Below are 18443 nucleotides of genomic sequence, written 5' to 3' on the forward strand. Positions count from 1 at the left end.
CCACCATATTGCACATTTGGGTCCCCCATGGATGCTCATGGTCACGTGACCTGCTCATACCCAGGTTCATCGCTGCATGTCATCAGTACCCCAATAATAAAGCAACATGTGTTGATCTCTCTCTCTCTCTCTCTGCAGTCTTTCACCTCTCTTCCTCAAAAACCACTCTTGGTTGATTTGACTGTGGAGAATGGACAGAGGCTGAAAGTTATCTATGGGTCAGCAGTTGGATTTCATGCTATTGATGTGGACTCTGGCTCAGTGTATGACCTATATTTGCCGACACATGTAAGTATCTCTCGTTGAGTCATTTTAAAGGATCATGACATCTGCGTGAATCTTTCAGCCCATGCAGGTTAGATATAGACTCTGCTAGACGGTAGTGTAGCACTACATCTGTAACTATCCATCTTTATTGATGATGTTGTCATTATGTAGGACAATTTTCCCAGCTCAGGCATCCTCCAGATGTGTGGGGTTCAATTCTGAGAATTTCCTGGTCATCATGGCCTTTGCTGGGACTTCAGATCAACACATTTGAGGGTGCCCAGTTGGGAGAGGTTGATTTTTGAATATTTCCCCTGACTTCTGTGGATCCGTTTGGTTTTAGCAAATGATTCACACTAACAACCTTCTCATCAGGTCATAAAAATTATGGTGATGATTAGCTTAGTGAAGCACTGAAAATGCCTCTACTCTTTTTTCCCCTCTGTTGCACCTCTGAGAGAGGAGAAATATGAAGTCAAATCATCATAGCTGATGCAACCATCTGTAGAAGTTCAGAGGAAGTTTGTGAGGCCATCTCATCTTTTAAAATCCTGCTTGCTGTTGCTTTTCTGCCATGGTGCTGGGCTGAGGAGAAGCTGTGAGTGGGTAGAAGTCAAATTTATCTTGCCTCCTCTTTTTCCTGTAGCTTTCTCTGTTTGCATTTTCTCCTGTTCAGTTTCCTGGCATTTTCTAGCATGGTCATTAGATAAAGAATCTTAGCCATTGATTTAAAAAAAAAAATCAATCACAAGTACTACCTAGTTCCAGATTCATTTTGGACACTTCCCCTGAGCACATGCAAAATAAGCTGGTTTTTAGGACAGGATATGAAGAAGAAAGGAGGTCATCTGACATCCTGAATAAAAAGTAAGCCTCCAAGGGAAAAGGATAATTTTTTTAAAGAAAAGATTTGGTTCAGTGGCAAACTCCCAATTTAATTATCTGCACGAGGAGCAATATTTCCCAGTCAAATGCCCTCAATATGGGGTCTCCCACAGGAGACTTGTGACTCCTATTTCGGCTCACTTGTCACCGTAAGATGGAATACCCTAAAAATACACTTTCCCACAAGAGTGCAGAAATTGAAGTATGAGTCTCTCCTTCTGAGCTGCAGCTATCAGGATTTGGGATGTGAATAATTCTCTTCTGAAAGTCCCCTCGTCCCAGTTCAGAGCCAGCATCTTTTAAAGCCAACGGACTGAAGACAGACATCTTTCTTTCTCTGATTTGCCTTCTTGCTTTCTGGCCCTCTGCTTTGATTGCCCATGCCAGTCTACCCAAGGCAGCACATTAAAATAGCTTTCTGGCTCTGGATCCCCATTCTGGTGTTGCGGATAGTTGCAGCTGAGACCCCAGACTACATGCGTGGGCTGAGTCCTATACATCTGGCAAGTAAAGTTTCTTGTGGTTTTCCTTGTTTGTAAGGTTTCCTTGGCACAGAACTGCATTCAGGCCTTTCTGCCCCCAAGTTCGGGAGGAAGAACACAGGCCCAGGCCCTTTGCAGTTCTGACATTCATTCACTCTGTGAAAATGCTGGTGGTAGCCATCCCGCCTAACTTAATTTGGTTCTGAGGATCTTCTGTCTCCTGTATTGTAGGAGTGGGATGGTCTACAGAATTAGTTTTACCTCCTGATTTTTTTATAATAACAAAGCCCTCGCTTTATGGATGCTGCTATAAATCCTTTCTCTCTCTCTCTCTCTCTCTCTCTCTCTGTATGTTAGGATTTGAGAAATTATATATTCTAAATTGCTTAAAGCTCTTTGAAAATTTTATAGCATGAACTGTAAGGTTCCTCTGCATGTGAATGGAGTATGTGCCAAAGAGGGTTTGTTTTTGTTTTTTAGCACTACTTGTTTCTCCTGTATGTGTTTTATCTGTGGGTTTTAAGGTGTCTTATGTATAAGCCTCTAGATGACCTTCAAGGAATGTGTGTATTTATTTAGAGAAAGAGAAGTAAGGCTGGAAAATGGCTGGAATTCAACCAGAGAACCACTGGGACTTACAGTATACTAAACAGGGTTTTTCTCTGGATCAAAGCAGATTGGAGGGTGATGTGATGCTAGGGGAAAGGAATTAACATTAACCTGATTTAAATTCCAGCCCTTCTTGAAGGGGCTATTTGCTTAGGTGAAAGGAGAAGGTATGGGACCATGTCCCCACAAGGAATGTTCCATCTGGTGAGATTGTCTTTAAAGGAACCCGTGGGGAGCGGGGTTAACGCCAATCTTGAATGCCTTCCTGTCCCCAAATGTTGATTTTAAAGATAAAAAGAGAGATTAGGGGAAATCCATCCGTAGACTCCCCTTAGCATCCGGGTTGACCATCTCATATAATGTCATGCAGAAAGCTAATCTGCAACTTGTTTTTAATCAGTGTTCATTCCCTTTGATGACAGCGGATTGAGTTTTGCAACCTCTTTCAAAGGAGAAGATCCCTTTGGTGGACTTCTCATGGGTGACGCTCTTCTGTCCTCCTAGGGATGAGGCAGCCAAGGGGCAACTATGAATGTCCTTTCTTTGGATAATAGTCTCTCCCTCAGGCAGCATTCTCCCTCCCCTTTCCTAAGTTTATCAAACTTCTAAGAAACCCCAGACTGAGACACAACTTTATTCTTGTGTTTCACCGAACTTTATGCTGTGCAGTCTTTAGTCATCAGTGTTTGTTGAGGCAAAAGGTAGAAAAACAGGCAATTCCACACACACACCCTGAGGAGGCAAAAAGTAAGAATAAGGGTGGAATCAAAAGATGCATGAAATAAAATGAACAGTGGCCTCTCTCCTTCTGTCATGGTGGGTCTTGGTCTATAAAAATTATATCTGAACTAGTAAAACAAAATAGTCTTGTAATGAAAATTGCTTCCTGTTTTATTTTGCAAATTTGTTGAACCAGAAGGTGTATAGCATGTTTCAAAAACATGCAATGCATTAAAATTTCTTGCCTACATCATTCCCCTCATACATTGATAAATAAAATGCATACAAAATTCTTCTTCAGCATTGCAGTCCAGGGGGTCCCCTTTCTAAGGCCTCCTTAGATGAGTTTCATGATTCTATTTTTTCCCATTTTCAGAAAGAACAGAAGTTTGATTAGATTTCTGGTGAATTAATGCAAAGCTTTAAAACAAAATCCCTGCCCCACCTAAACTAATAAGTTCTGTATGCCGTGTTAGGAAATGACTGAGAACAGAACTGAGAAACAAAAAGCTTATCTTTAGGATAATCTTGGTCTGCCTGTGTGTTTTTATATAATCTATTGCTTTATTGTCGTTTATTTTTAGACTGTTTTCTATAATTCTGCAATGTTGTTCATTAGAATTTTTAAAAGGATAATTTCTATGCTAAAGTGCCCTTTACAATCATTTTTATAATGCTATTGCAAGTCCTATAGCATCCAAATTACTCTGTGGTTTATTTATTTTCACAACATGATACTTACAGAATTCAGTGGGAAATACTGAACAGGAACTTCTAGGCACTCTTTGATATTTAAAGAGGGAAAAAAGAAACACCTTTTTCCAGGTAGCAGCTAAGACTTGATATTAAAAAAGAAAGACATTTCTTTCATTTGTATAAGCTCCGAACATGGAAGAAAGTACATAGACATTTTCAAAGAGATAAATCTTTTTCACTTCTCAGATCTCCAAGCTGGTTGATTTTTAATGCTCTGTCATGACACCTAAATTGATGGACTGTAGTTACTAAAGTTGTAACTTGTTCCGTGATGTAAATCTTCATAAAATATTATTCCAGATCCAGGGAAATATTCATCCGCATGCTATTATCATTCTCCGCAATACCAGTGGGATGGAACTTCTGCTGGCTTATGAAGATGAAGGAGTCTACCTTGACATTTATGGGCACTTCTCAAAAGAAAACATTTTGCAATGGGGAGAAATGCCCACATCAGTAGGTACGTATAAACGGACTGGGAGTTGAAGACGCACTGAAACAGGTTCTGCATCTATGCGTGAAAGTGTCACTAACTGCCAATGTGCTAATGTTTGCCACTCCTCATCTAAACCTCTTTTGGGCACTTACCAAGCATGGTGGTGGAGAACCCACATTTACTCTTGTTACTTTGTAGAGCAAGGCACGATGCCTTGTGTTATTTCCTCTGTGGTGCAGCCATAGTGATAACAGTTCAACTTCCCAATGATATTTTTTAAAAGTAAGAATCACAATGACCCAGTATAATTAACACATGTCAAGACAATTCTCCTCCATGGCACATTAGTGTTGAACACTGTCCGTATAATGCCAAGTTCTTGCCTCTGACAATCTAGCATTAGCAGCATGGCGTGAAGTTCTCAGAGACAGAAGAACTATTAGCTGTGAGGTTTAGAAGAGAAAAATCTCAGCTGTGGGTATTGAACCTGTTTGGAAGTTTAAAAAATATACTGGGGGAGGCAGGTTTGATTACCACTCACTGTAATACTATTGGAAGGCATCTGGAATGCTGTATTTTTTTCTACTTTGGTACTACGTGCTGCTTAAAAGGCAGAACATCTGATTTTTGTATTAAAGCAGAGGATTGCCTCCAAACTGGTTCAGAACCAGGCCTGATATTTGAAAGGAAGAGCAAGGGTGGAAGCAAGGGAGATGGATTTCTGTAGTCAAACCCAGGCTGGGTGAGCTGTAATAAATGTCGAGCAAAAACAAAGAAGGCATTTTTAGGAGAAAGACCGGGGATGAAAGGACAGCTTTTTTTCTAAAAGCGTCCTCTTTGTTTTTCCCTAAACATTTGTTACAGCTCAAAGGGGGCCTGTTTTCTCAGGAAACACTTTCCCCACTATGAATAGATATCCAGAAAGGTAAAAGCTGCTCTGTTTTGGGAGGCTAATTCTGGCTTATTATGACCAGCTGCTCCTTAATTAATGTTATCAATAAAATAAAATTATTTGCAATAGTTTAACCAGTGGAGAGAGTGAAGAATCAATATAGGGCAAGAAATTAAACATAGGGAGCTTTTAAGAATTTAAGGCAGACTAGACCTGTATAGTCAGTCTAGTAATTGGAACAAGGAACCTTAACTCCAGGGGGAAATTAAAGGGGTGAAACTACAGTATTTAAGCTGTTGACTCTTTAGGAGATGTAGAACCGAAAGGTAGGGTTTTGCTGGACAAGAGGCCAATGCTTTGAAAACAAGACAGCAGGAACATCATTGGAGACAGGTCTTTTTTGCTTCCATTGGTTTGGATAAAGGTACACCATGAGCTTGCTTCACACTTAACTTGTGTGCCCTCTGTGAAATTTCAGGGATTGAGGGGGGGGGGGTATATTTTCCTGGTTCCCCAAGAGACTCAGATTACCCATGGAATTAGGAGCGTGGTTGCACCCATTTTCCTGCTTGGAAAATGCCTATGAAAAGACAGTAGGTACAACAACAGTAACAACATCCTATTTTTTGCTTCTGCAGTAGTTTCTGTTCCCAGATTGAAGTTCATCTTATTAAAACTCAGTGTGAGCGTCTTGTTTCTAGCCTTAGGAATGGGGTGGAATTTCAAGTTGTGCCACAAACTCTGCCCCTCTTGGTTGGTTGGGTGATGTCACAATGCATGTACAAAAGGGGTGGGGCTTGTATCTCAACAGGTGATGCTGCTTTCATCAGATTGACCAGTAGGACCCTTCCACCTCCCACCCACCCACCCCGATTCCATTGCACAGACTTCTTAGAATTGGCTTCATTGCTGAATTTTGGCAGCACATTTTGGAAGTCTTCTGAGGGCCATAGAATGGATGCTGAGAAGTTGCTTCAGAACAACACATGTTGTTTCCCTTATGCTCAGCCATAATATGGTGGATTTGTGGTTCAGCTAGTGTTGCATGTGACCCTACCCATCAAGACTTGGTTAACAAGTCATGGTTTAAAATTACTGTGAGGTATGACTGAGCTGTTTTGTTGGAATATATGGACCGGTGTTTAAATCTTTATGCTGCCCTGAAGGTCATTTGATGACCTTGGACCTTTCTTCTCAAAGGCCAGAAGAGCGGGGACTTGGATCCTGGAGATCTCTTTTGCAGGAAGAAAAGATGCAAATAGAATAAACCAATAAAACCAACTTCTTTAAAGGATGTAATTTTTCTTTCTTGCCAAAGAAAATGAGCCACCGCATAATTGGGCTGAGACAGGATTAGCTAGAATCCCACTGCATCTCCAGTATGGAGCATGCAAGCTTGCTTACACACACATTTTAACCAAGCTTGTTGCTGAATGGGCTTCTTTCTCTCTTAGAGGAGAATCATAGGAAAAGACTGTTCTTTCTAGGCTAAACCAGCTGGGCAGGGAAGCACACCATAGGCTTCATTTTCTCCCAGCCAGCTACATCACAGAGCAGAAGGCCCGAGCAACAGATGCCAGCATCTATTAGGAAGATGCAGCAATGAAGATGCAGCCTAGCGATAGAACAATAGATGGGGCAAGTCCAGACTTGCCTCAGTGGGAACAAACACTCAGTATTTTTGGATGCCAGTCAACATCTGGAAATGTTATCTAACAAGTTATTTATGAAAGCATTTCTGTCCTTACGTCAGCTGAAAAGTTCTCCCTGTGCGGTTTACCGATTAATATAAACCACGCTGCCCTTAGCCTTGAGCTTTGGATTTAAAAGGACGTGATAATAAAAGAATAAGGTGGGAGGTGGGAAAAGGAAAACAAAAAGATTCTCAAGCTCATAAGGATCTTGGTCCCTCCCTCTGACTTATCCTACTGTAGGTGTACCATTTCCTTAGAAATGGAGGTGGGATTTTCTCTAAGGAAAATCACATTTAACCTTGGGTATTAGCCAGTGGACATTTGCTAAAGACTCAGGGTGACTCGGTCACTAACATTTTATGGAGGGTCCACGTGATTAGTTAGACAACTTTCAAATGAAGGGTCGTGCTTTTGTTTTCTAGCCTTTCAAGGGGGTGTCAAGGACCCCATTGCCAAAAGTGGGCAGAGCCAGGCCAAAGCAGCAGGTGGAGCCAGGAAGAAAACAAAAATGGAAATAATTAATAACATTAGAATGTAATCAGATAGAAATCATTTCCCCCTTCCAGTCACAATTTGGCAACATGTTGTGGAGGAGCTCTGGGGGCCATACCTACAGTTTTGGAGGGCCAGAGTTTGAGCCCCTCTTGTTGGTGGTATGACCCCGTGTTCTCCAAGCAACGTCCCCTTGTTGTGTTTATCGCTGTCTTTCTTAAACATGCAAAAAGGCTATTTCAGCTTCTACTTTAAAAATGGATTTTAAAGGGGAGGGAAAGGTGATCTAGCTCAAAGGGATAATCTTGTGTGAAACACCCTGGAAACACTCATAGACAGATAAGAGCAGTAGATGTCTATCTTTGCAGAAGCTTCAACGAATCCTGGAAATCGTTGTTTGGTAAGAGTGATGGGAATTCACTTGATCTGAAATCTTATTACTTCTCTGCCACAAGAGACTTGTATTCACATATATACACATCCTTCTCTGTTCTGTACTAAGAACATTAGCATTCAACCTATTTGAGTATATATCTAAGTTACATTCTCCCTGCCGAGGGCTTGGAAGTAGAATTTGAAAAGTACCCCACAATGTGGCTCCAGGCAAATGTAAGACAATCCTATCCAGGCCAAAGCTGGAGTTGCACAGACTGTAATTCTTTTTGTTATCAGATGGAGCCTTGGCTGCAAATCCCAGAAGAAGAAAAAAATCTATTATTGCCAACAGTTTCCAGTGAACAGAACATTTATCCAGCCCTTTCCCTGCCACTTGCCTTCTCTTTGTTTTTGTGTGTATGTGTTTTTTTTTTTAAAAAAACTCCATTAACTATTTGTTCGTTTCTTTTTCTAAAAGCTTATCTTCAGTCCAATCAAGTTATGGGTTGGGGTGAGAAAGCAATTGAACTGCGTGCTGTGGAAACAGGATGTCTGGAAGGCGTGTTCATGCACAAGAAAGCTCAGAAGCTGAAATTTCTCTGCGAAAGGAATGATAAGGTATATGTGCAGAAGCTGGGAGGGGTGGTAGGGAATTCATCTACCCCTTGCCTGAGAAGAGAAGTCTAGTGTATTTAGTTGTGCTCTAGAGGAGAAGCAAGACATCTTCTGGTTGAAGAACCTTGTGAGAACCTTGTTAGATGACAGGGTTTCCCTCCAGCATGGCAGTTTCCTAATGTGCTCAAACTTCAGTGCTCACAGTTTTTGTGAGGTTGGGCATTCTGGGACCAAGCTATCTTGAAGACACCAGCTGGGGGAGCACTTGGTGGAGAATGCTCCTCGCTCAACAGATATTGCTAGATCTTTGGGAATAGATTGTACCCTCTTTCATTTTTCTGAACATGCAGCTCTGGTGGCCTTTTAACCAGAGTCTTACTTTCTTTGGGTGAAGAGATCCCTAAAAACCTGCAGCATTTCTTGTCTGCGTTCAATGCTCTCAGCTTACCGAAAGAAAGAAGAACAAATAAAATCAGTATCAATTAACTAAGAACCATATCTTGGGTTTTCAGGCAGATTGGAAAATGTCCTTCCAAAAAGGGAAAACCGTAAGCGTAATGATAAGGACACTATCGGATTGTTATTAACATATTGAACAAGGTGAAACGAAGAGGTCTCAGCACTGCCAAATATTTCAGAATTGGATTTATTTGCAAATATTTAGGTTAAAACAAGTTACGGACATGCTTCCTGCACACAGCGGAGTTGGTACTCTGCTCTAGTGCAGTGGTAAAGGCATGTCTTCATGCATAAGATTCAATGTTCAGCACCTCCAGGGCTGGCCAAGAATCCCTGGCTGTATTCAGCTTTCAATCATAATACTTTATCTAACCCTTTGAATTAAAGTGGGCTTCATGTTTATGCATGCCGAGGTATATGCAACATTTTCAAGTTGTGCTCAATATTTTTAAAAAGTGACACTTTTTTTTTTTTATCCTCTCTTCTCAAGGTATTTTTTGCATCTGTTCAGTCCGGAGGCAGCAGCCAAATTTACTTTATGACACTGGGCCAAAACATACTATTCAACTGGTAAATCACATTGGAATGAAGTAACATTTGACTTTCCCAGTTTATATGAGCCATATAAAGTTTGTGTTCATTTCAGAAGTTTCTGTAACAAAAGGAAAAGAAAACCCCACTATCATCACACTGTTCTTCAACTGCAAGATGGTACAACTCTTGCAAATGTATCATTTGCTGTTTAAAATTTGCCATTCAGGATCCTGGAGAGTGGTTTTAAAAACAAAAGGCAGTTGTGCAAAGCGCAGTTGTACAATGGAAGCCAAGCTCCCTGTCTTACAAAGTATGCACAGAGCTATTTTTTGCACAAAGATTGTAATGTTATTTTTTTAAATGTTCAGGGGGAGAGTGTTTTGGTGAACAGTGTGCATAGCTAGGTATATTCAGTGCAAATGTGTCTAGCTATGAGGTGGAAAACCATTTGATTGCTAAATTAGTTTTGTAGGGTCTCACTGTTTTCAAAAAGCTTGCTTTCTCAGGTGGATCTGCCTTCTTCTCTGAACTCATAAGTAACATCATTGTTTGCCAGGAGATTTCATGGCCTTGTGAAGTGTTCATTCATTTCAAAAGGAGTATCTACAGGGAGAAATTCCCAGGGGGTGTCTATGTTCTCAGTGATTTGAGGCTGGAAGTGTCCTCAGGGACACAAACATCCCAATTTCTATCAGATTTTACAATTGTTTATACCCAAGTACCATATCCTCTCATATGTGCTGTTACAGAAGATTTCTAAGGATATTCTAAACCAATGACAGGTGTGAAAAATCCTCAAGAGAGATCCTGCTAATCTTACTTGCTCAAGTGGTCCTTAATATTTGAACGAGATGACTCCCACCAGCATGGGATTCAAGTTCTTTCCATTTTTTATTCTTAGATCTCAATGGAGAACTTCCCATTTAACCCATATGTTTCTACTGTGGTGTTAGAAACAACCCCCCTCCTCACAAATAGGTCTAAGCCACTGCAGACCTCTAACTGGAGTGAGGACAATGTCCATTAACCTCAATGGGACTTAACTGAAGCAAGATCCATTCTTGAAGCCAAGTTATCTTTTTTTAAAAGCAGGTATTTTATATCAGTAATGTCTCATTGAAGGAGACATCACCTAGTGACACACTGTGTTTTTCCACCATCATATTATATTCTCAGGGTTTACATTTTGGGTTGTACTATGTCTCAGGTTTACAAGATTTCACTAAAGTTTGTACAATCCTTTGGAAAATACAAGGCACTATTTTTTTTTAAGGATTCCACAGTTGAACGGTTTCTACAAAATTATTTTTATCGAAGCAAGAAGTCGTAATCTGTACCCGAAGACTATGGGAGGAAGGTGGGATGAGTGAAGTACTTAAAAATGCATTGTATTAAATTCCAGCATGAAATTGCCACCGCAAATCTTTTTCCAAGAACAGCTTGGCTCAGCGACAGAATGTGATGCTTGCAAGAGGTCTGGGATTCAGTTCCCCAGATTTCCAATTAAATGCATATCTGAGAGTTGGGCTGGGAATCCTGTCTCTCTGAGTCTTTGGAGGGACAGCCGCTGTTCAGTGGAATAAGGGCTGTTAGGGGAGGAACCAGTTGTCGGAGCTCATATAAAGCAACTGTGTTTTGGAAAGAATGGGGATCGGAACGCTGCGATCAGGTCATGTTCTCGATTTCTAGTCATCCGGGGAGTTTATTTAAAAACCAAAGACTTGGGCCTTTTGTCATGAAAACAAATGGCTTCTTTAAAAGTGCTAGCTTTCAGAGAGCAGCCGGGAGCTCGTGACAGTCTTCTGAGGATGAAAATAACTTGTTTCCATGGATTCTTCATCTTAAAGCGATAACCTTTTATTACTTTCAGGGCAACACATAGTCCATTCGGCAGCCTGGTTTTGTGCAATTACTTTCCTTTGCTTGGTATCACCATTGCTCTGCTCACTCCTGTCCCATCCATCCACAAAAATCACCTTGATTCAAAATAGCTACTTTCGTAGCTGTTAATGGCATGGCCAAGTTGGTTAAAATATTCATTGGACTTACTTAAGTTTAGCTTTACTAAACCTTTTATTCATTATGCCAACTAATTGTTCTTGCCTGTTGCTGTTAAGCATCATGGGCGAGATGTCAAATAGATGGTTTTAAGAGAGTTGGATGCTGTCAGCAATGTTGCTTTGCTCAACTATATTCTTAGGTAACTAGTGTGTTAAAGAATTTTCACACCTGATGTTGGTGTCTTGAAAGCATTTGATTCTTGGTAGTAGGAATTTTGAACTGGGTGGTTCTCTGTGGACTGTCCTGGTCTTTCACCTACTGCTCTTCTCATTTCAAGGCCAGGCCGTCTTGGTGTTTCTTGCATGCCTTGTTTCATGAATGTTGTTCTGGCTCCTGTAATTTGTTTGCTCCCTGTTCTCATTAAGTTATTGGGAGTGAAGAGAGCTAATTATCTAGGTGTTAGTCAAATCCCATGGATATGCTGTTATATTTGGTTATATTTGAAATTGGTGGTAGATGATGACACTTACAATGTGTCCTAATGATGATAACTGGGGTCCTCCATGGAAGGATCAGTGGGTTCCCAGAGGATATGTTTTACAAATGTCCTTTGTGTCACACAGTTGTGATATTTAGGAAGTGCATGTGTTGTAAGCAGTAGACTGATGGTGTGATGACAAGTGTTGAAGTCTTGGAAGTCTAGGAATTCCTCCCAGATCTAGAGCTATGAAGCATATTGCCAAGCTATATGGCAGATGTTCTGAACATAGTGTTAAGGTCAGCCAACCATAAGAGAATATTGGGATGTGTTTAGATAAAATGGATCCCATGATTCTGAGCATAAATACCTTTCCTGGGGTCCAGCCAGAAGGGGCACCAATGGTTCCAGGAGCTGATTTTTCTCATAACTAGTGGTTGTTACATCTCAGTATAAAAATTGAAAGCAGACCTGAATAATAATACTTTTTAAAAAGCTAAAACTCTAGGAAAAAGGGGGGGGGGACAGGAATTGCTGTACTCCATGCTTTCCCCAAGCTCGAAACCACATTCCTATGTCAGAGATAATAAGATTGAAATAGAATAGGTGGAAACAGCTGCAGTCTGTCTCTTGAAAGTTATTTGGCATCTCTATCTCCATACTTAACATTCTTCTAGCATTTTTTCTTGACAAAAAAATCAGAGTTCCTTGTTTTCCCAATGCTTAGATATTGGAAGGGCATGGAAACTGAAAAGCTGTAGCATTTCCTCAGGAGACTGATGTACTGTGTCAGAGTAATTGGGTGGAGAAAAATCTTTCAGTCATTGTTTATAGCATTGGAGGTAATAAAGAACAATCGTTCAGTTCCTACATCTGAACTTAACGTTTCTCCAATTTCCAGCTTCCGTATATATTTTTAATTGCCCTAGGCATCTGTACAAAAACCAGAAGTGAACTTTGACAGAAAAATGATCAAATGAAGACGGTCTCTAACTAAAGAAATAGAGGAATATATGTTTAACTGAACCGTCGCAATGGTGGTGTGTGGAGAGCATAGAAATCAGTATGGAGCTATATACAGGCCCTGAAATCTGTTGGCACATCGTCAATTTCAAAGAAAGCAGGGATAAAAACTTGCAAGGATTCTTAAATTGTCACAGTGAATTATCTAATTCCTCTTTAAAAAAAAAAGTGTTGAGGAATTAGATAATTGTTAAAGTATCAGCTATGTTTAAAGTGTTAAAAACAAAAAAAAGTAACTTTTAATGGATTTAAGATAACCCTAAGTAACTGCATCAACATTCCATAGACTTGATTGATTGATTGATTGATTGATTGATTATGTGCCATCAAGTTGTTTTCAACTCCTAGCAACCACATAGATAGATTCCTCTATGACCACAGACTTGAGATATGTATAATTCGGGGGCGGGGGGGAGTTGTCAATTTTAAGTTGCAAGGTAAATGGTGTGGATCAATCAAACCAATCAACCAGAGATACTGCTCTTTTTACAAACGAAAGCAAACTCTTTTATGTAGGTAAACAGAACTAGAGGAGCCTAACCCATTTTGAACTTTGCTTTCCTTTCTATCAATATAAACTGGGAAGGGGAACATCCTGAAAACAGGTACTAGTGTCCATATGCAGCATTGAAACTTGCAACAGTCTTTTGACCATGGTCAGATGAACTGTAAAAGCAGAAAAAGAACTTTGCTGGATTATTCTAGCATCCTGGCTCCCTTAGGGATCATGTAGAACCTTTCAGCAGGACTCAGGGGGGCATTCTGTGGCTATTTTTCCCCCCTTTCTTGCAAGTTGAACCTGGCTTCTATTCCCCATCAAGTCATATGCTTGACATGCCCATCCAAGAATCAAATACTGATACAGGAAGGTTCACCTTTTACATTTTCCTAAAGAAAACTCACCCAATGAATGTACCTTCACTTGAACGCCCAGTGGGTGCCTTATGAATTGAGACAAGGTGAAAATGAACCAATGCTCTAAACGAAATGATCAAATCTCCTTGTTTCAGAATAGGGAGAGAAGAGAATTACATAAATAATTGTGGTGAAGGCTAAACTACAAGAAAAACCTTTAGGAGTTTTGTAGACCTGGATCTTTGCCTGCTAACAAGCTATCTTATCTTGTCCCTGTTCACAAAGATGAAAATACACATTACTATTCAAACACACATTTGTTTAGTCCTCGAAATTTTCTGTAGTTCCAATATTTTCCTAAATCTGTCTGGTTTTTCCCCATATAGCTAGTTTCCCCCCCAGATGTTGAAGAAATAGAGAGGTGAAGGAGAATGAGTCATTTTCTTCCCAGTTTTCATAAAGAGCCTATTTTTAGAATATCAAGTTTGATCGTCTGCCTCTCCGTAAATGCCATCAGGGGCAAATAGGTTCACAATCTTATGATCTGAATGAGTTACTGCCTATTAACAATGAAACAGTCATTGAAAATTATTTTTCCTTCCATGTCAATGAGTTGCTGATCTGAGAAAGGGAGATGGTGTCAGAATGTGGTAGAAGGAATATGTTAAGTGTAGAGATTTCTGATCCAAATCTCTAAAAGTTCTGATTTCCTAGGAACAAGGCAGATCATAGACAAATGAGGAATGTTGCAATGCATAACCCAGAATGGCTAAACAGTTTATTAAAAAAACCCAAAAACTCAGAGATGCAATTTCTTATTTTCAAATTGATTATTTATAAGTTGGCAGAATTGCTGCTCCATCTAGCACAACTCCCGTATTTCCCTTTCTCCTTATGCTCGGTTGCAGTCTTCTCCAATTTGATGCCTTCCAGATATGGCAGGATAGCAATTCCCAGAATTCCCTGCTAGCTAACAGGACAGAGGTCTCTGGGAGCCAATGGGTTGGGGAAGACGCATCTGTTTGCAGAAGCAGAATGAGTCCCAAGGAACTTCTACGCCCCAAAGCCCAGGTGATGAGTTCTGCATGCGAATCACAGTAAACGTATTTGGTATGTTTACGGTGACGTGAGAGTAACTGTGAATTACATCTCTGAAACTTACCCACCCCAAAGGGTTTTTTTTTTCCCTGACAGCTCCTTTGCTGAATCACTCCTCAAGGCTCATTTTGCTGGAGCCGTTAGCTATGAAGCACTTTCATACTTCTAGTATATAATTAGTATGAGAGTAAGATAGGACTCCTGATCCATGGCAAGTAGAAATGGGAAAGGCGATATTCATTTTCTGGATCCACTTAATACAGAGCAAGAAGGAAACTACGTGTGCACCTGCAGAGGACACAGATGGTTGTCACAGATGTTAGTGTTATGGCTGCAAACCTAAGCGTTCTTAACCTGGAAATAAGCAGTAGGACCAGCTTCTGAGTAAATACACCTAGGATTGTAGCGTGTGGCTGTTATTTCGCCATGAGATAGAAATAAATTCAGCAGGAGGAATTTATTTACTTTGTTTTCCTGAAAAGACTTCCCTCAAGTAATTTATCTTTAAAAGGGAAGTGTCGTCCTAGATTTTCTGAGACCACAGGAATGAAGAGAGATTAGGTTTTTTAAAGTCGAATTGTATGTTTTTATGGGAAAAGAGAAAAAATAATTTAAAATGCAGAGTCATCTCTCTCTCAGATAAAAATTGTATATTTTGCTTCTAAGCTTGTTGAATCCAAGGCTTAATTTAACAAGAAGTTCTGTTGTAGTTCAGTCTAATTACAAAATGCAGCACTGTGAAAAACAATCAAGATCAATAGTAGATAGTAAAAAAAAGTGTTCCAAGAAATTATCAAGCAGATGAAATGCCACTGAAGAGGAGAGAGTATAAAAAGCTGTTAGTAGATAAAAGAAAGAGAACGTTGGTAGAAAGCAAAATGAAGGAAAGGAGAAATAAATATTGCAATTCTAGATAGGCGTGGGAAGTACATGGAATATATATTGAGAATGCTGATATTTAAGAACTCATAGCAAAGTTTTAGATTATATTATCATGTGGGGATTGCCTGGAGACTGAAAAGATTTAAAAGTAATTGGTAATACTTAAATGAACATTTAGCTTTCTGAGACTTCAATGTAATCAAATCCTAGTATTTTGCTTATTTTTTTAAGAGTGATGTATTGCACTAAGCAATGAAGTTATTTTGTATGAGGTTCTCAAGAGAGAGTAAAAATATCAGTAATATACTATAACATTGATGCCCAAATTCCAACAATTCCTGAAACTTCTCCTTATTTGCAGTTTTAATATTGCGTTGAAGTAATTAAGGCATTAAACTATGGTTACATTTAGTCTGTAAGTTGCTTTAGCCCAAACCTGTGAGTTTAAACAATTGGAACATTATCATGCTATGCACTATATATTATGGGATTTTTTTTTTGTACTGTAACTTCGTAATGTCAAATTGTATATTTGAAAACAGAAAAAAATAAAGCAATATTCTGGGAAAAGTGGAAGAGTATCTTTTAAAAAATTGTTATGCTTGTTTTTATAAAGCTGTAGGAAAAACTGTTCTGCACGCTTGTTTCACCTCCCTGATTTCTCTTTTGCATCATGTCTCAGCATTTTTGAAGCAATAAACTGCACTGGATGTTTGGACAGAAGGGCGGAATGTAAATAGAATAAATAATGTATGAGTTTGTCCTTTAAAGTGAACACAGTGTACACCCCCCCAAAATCTTGTTCCCATTGTAAAGGAATGTGAATTTCTTTCACTGAAATTACCTACCCTTCCATCCACGCCCTACACACACACACTTTGGAAGCTAAGAACATATCAAAATCTGGGGGGATTAAAATTTACAGTGCTTTAAAAAACATCAAACTATACTGTAGCAACCCTGCTTCCATGATAAATAAGAACATCTTATACATATCCTGTAAACTGCACAGTTGTACAGAAGACCCCAAGCGCAGTGTTTAGAAGTATTACTTATCTTGTGTGGCTCTGAGATGAAACTTGGCATTTTAATTTGATACCCCTGTTTTGCTGGGATGAAAGTGGATCTGCTTTCTACGAGAAAAATTGCTTGGCAATAAAATTGCTTCTCCAAGAAATATCACACAATTCAGTTTACAAGCTCAGATGTTTTCTTACAAAACAATATTTAAGTTAAATGAAACATGAGCAAACCTATGGTCTATGTAAAAAGGCTGGGGATTCTCTGAATTAACCCATAAATCAAAATTCTTTCTGAACCAGGTGATACATATTCCTTTATATCATATCATATCTTATCTTATCTGCTAACTGTATATTACTTGTCAAACCACTAAGGTGTACTCTCTAAATGAATATCTGAAAATGATATTTTAGTAGTATTTATAGTTTCCTGTTATTATTGAGACCATGTTTTAAAAAAACACCATGAACATGACAGGAAAAGACACAGGTATCTAGCAAGCCATATTATGAATGAAAGCAGAAACTGCTTTTGTTTGTTAGCCAAATAGTCATCCTATTTTACTAAGCGGCATGCTTATGCTGAATATTCAAACAGAATATTTGAGTATTTTTATCCTATATTTGAATACTCAATATTAAGTGGAAATTAACAGGGTTTGGGCATAAGAAGAGAATAGGTTCTCATAGCTTCCTTTACAGCGCTTGGAACGGCTCTGGGGTGGAGGCTTTATATTATTAAACAGGGCAGAAAAATAAAACAATAGAAAAGTGAAAGAATAACAAAAATACTATGAGGGCTCCTCATTCATGGATAGAAACTTTTATGCAATAGTCTTAATAAAATATCACTTTTCAGTGTAATCATCCATACATAATCTCTGTCTGTAAGCAACTCATTTGTGAATTGCAACGAACTTCAGGTCTTCAATCCACTGAGTAATTGGGTCCATACATTTATCTGCCCAGTGGAGTAATTTCCTAGTAATAAGGGTGCAGTGCATCCATTTCCGTTGTCCACCCATCAATTTCCACGTGACAGGCATATAGTTCCAAAGAATTTGACGTCTGAAAATATTAAACCTGACCTCAAAGTTGGTGTGTGTAATAATGGCTTCTTCCCAAGAGATAACAATTTTGGGATGTATGCTTTAAAAATGTTTGAAACTATTATTTCAGACTGAGGGATTTTAATTGTGAGCTGAAATTCACCTCTTGAAAGACCCTCCGGGTTGTGGGAAATAAGAAAAGCACACTCAAATCATGGGCAAATTACTATTTTCTTTAAAAGTTTCACATGGCTTCCCGTCGAGGTTAGTAAGTAGCTTGAATGCTCAGCAACTGAGTTAAATCCATGAATTGGGAAAGATTTGGCCTTTCTGGTTTAAAAAAATGAAGAGATGAAAAGTACTCATACCTTGTATAGGGTACCTGCATTTTTTAAAAAAATATATATTCCATTTTATACTGGCTTTTAACAGAACTGTTGGGATTTCATAAAAAGCAGAAAATCAGGAAGAATCTGGAAGCCCCTTTTCCAACTCACCCTTTTTATGAAAAGGCACAAGTGTTTGTGCACTGCAGAAAATGGGTAAGTTGGAAAAGGGGCTTCCAGATTCCTGTTGATTTTTGGCCACCACAGACCAACATCTCCTACAATCGCATAAAAAGCAGATGACGACCACACCTTTTAAAACCCATTCAAAAACTGGCACTTGAACAGAAGCTTCTCTTTTAAAAAAAGTGTTAATGTCTTGCTTAGCCTTCAAAGCTCTTTTTTCCCCCCCTCTAAATTTTCTTTGGACTGGGTCCTCTTCAAAGTGATTTATCCTGCATAATTCAGTAAAATCCAGAGCCTAATGGCACTT

The 18443-nt window shown here is 39.3% G+C and overlaps 1 protein-coding gene across 3 annotated transcripts in view; it reads left to right on the top strand.

The window, feature by feature from the left end:
• The window catches only part of NRK (Nik related kinase), a 74367-nt gene extending 64894 nt beyond the window's left edge, over window positions 1-9473 (top strand). For 2 of the 3 annotated variants that reach the window (XM_088151769.1, XM_088151768.1), the window contains 4 exons: window positions 139-288; window positions 4020-4179; window positions 8087-8226; window positions 9173-9473. In XM_088151769.1, coding sequence (XP_088007895.1) covers window positions 139-288; window positions 4020-4179; window positions 8087-8226; window positions 9173-9256 — 534 coding nt within the window. In that variant the 3' untranslated portion in view covers window positions 9257-9473. Of the gene's footprint in view, window positions 1-138; window positions 289-725; window positions 3992-4019; window positions 4180-8086; window positions 8227-9172 lie in introns of those variants that run through there. The other variant, XM_088151770.1, reaches the window with a different exon arrangement.
• Window positions 9474-18443: the final 8970 nt, after the last annotated feature.

Source organism: Python bivittatus, unplaced genomic scaffold (genome assembly GCF_059951505.1).
Source record: "Python bivittatus isolate LINGU-HERP-01145 unplaced genomic scaffold, Pbiv_v1 ctg000670_np1212, whole genome shotgun sequence".
In the NCBI taxonomy this organism is placed as follows: domain Eukaryota; kingdom Metazoa; phylum Chordata; class Lepidosauria; order Squamata; family Pythonidae; genus Python; species Python bivittatus.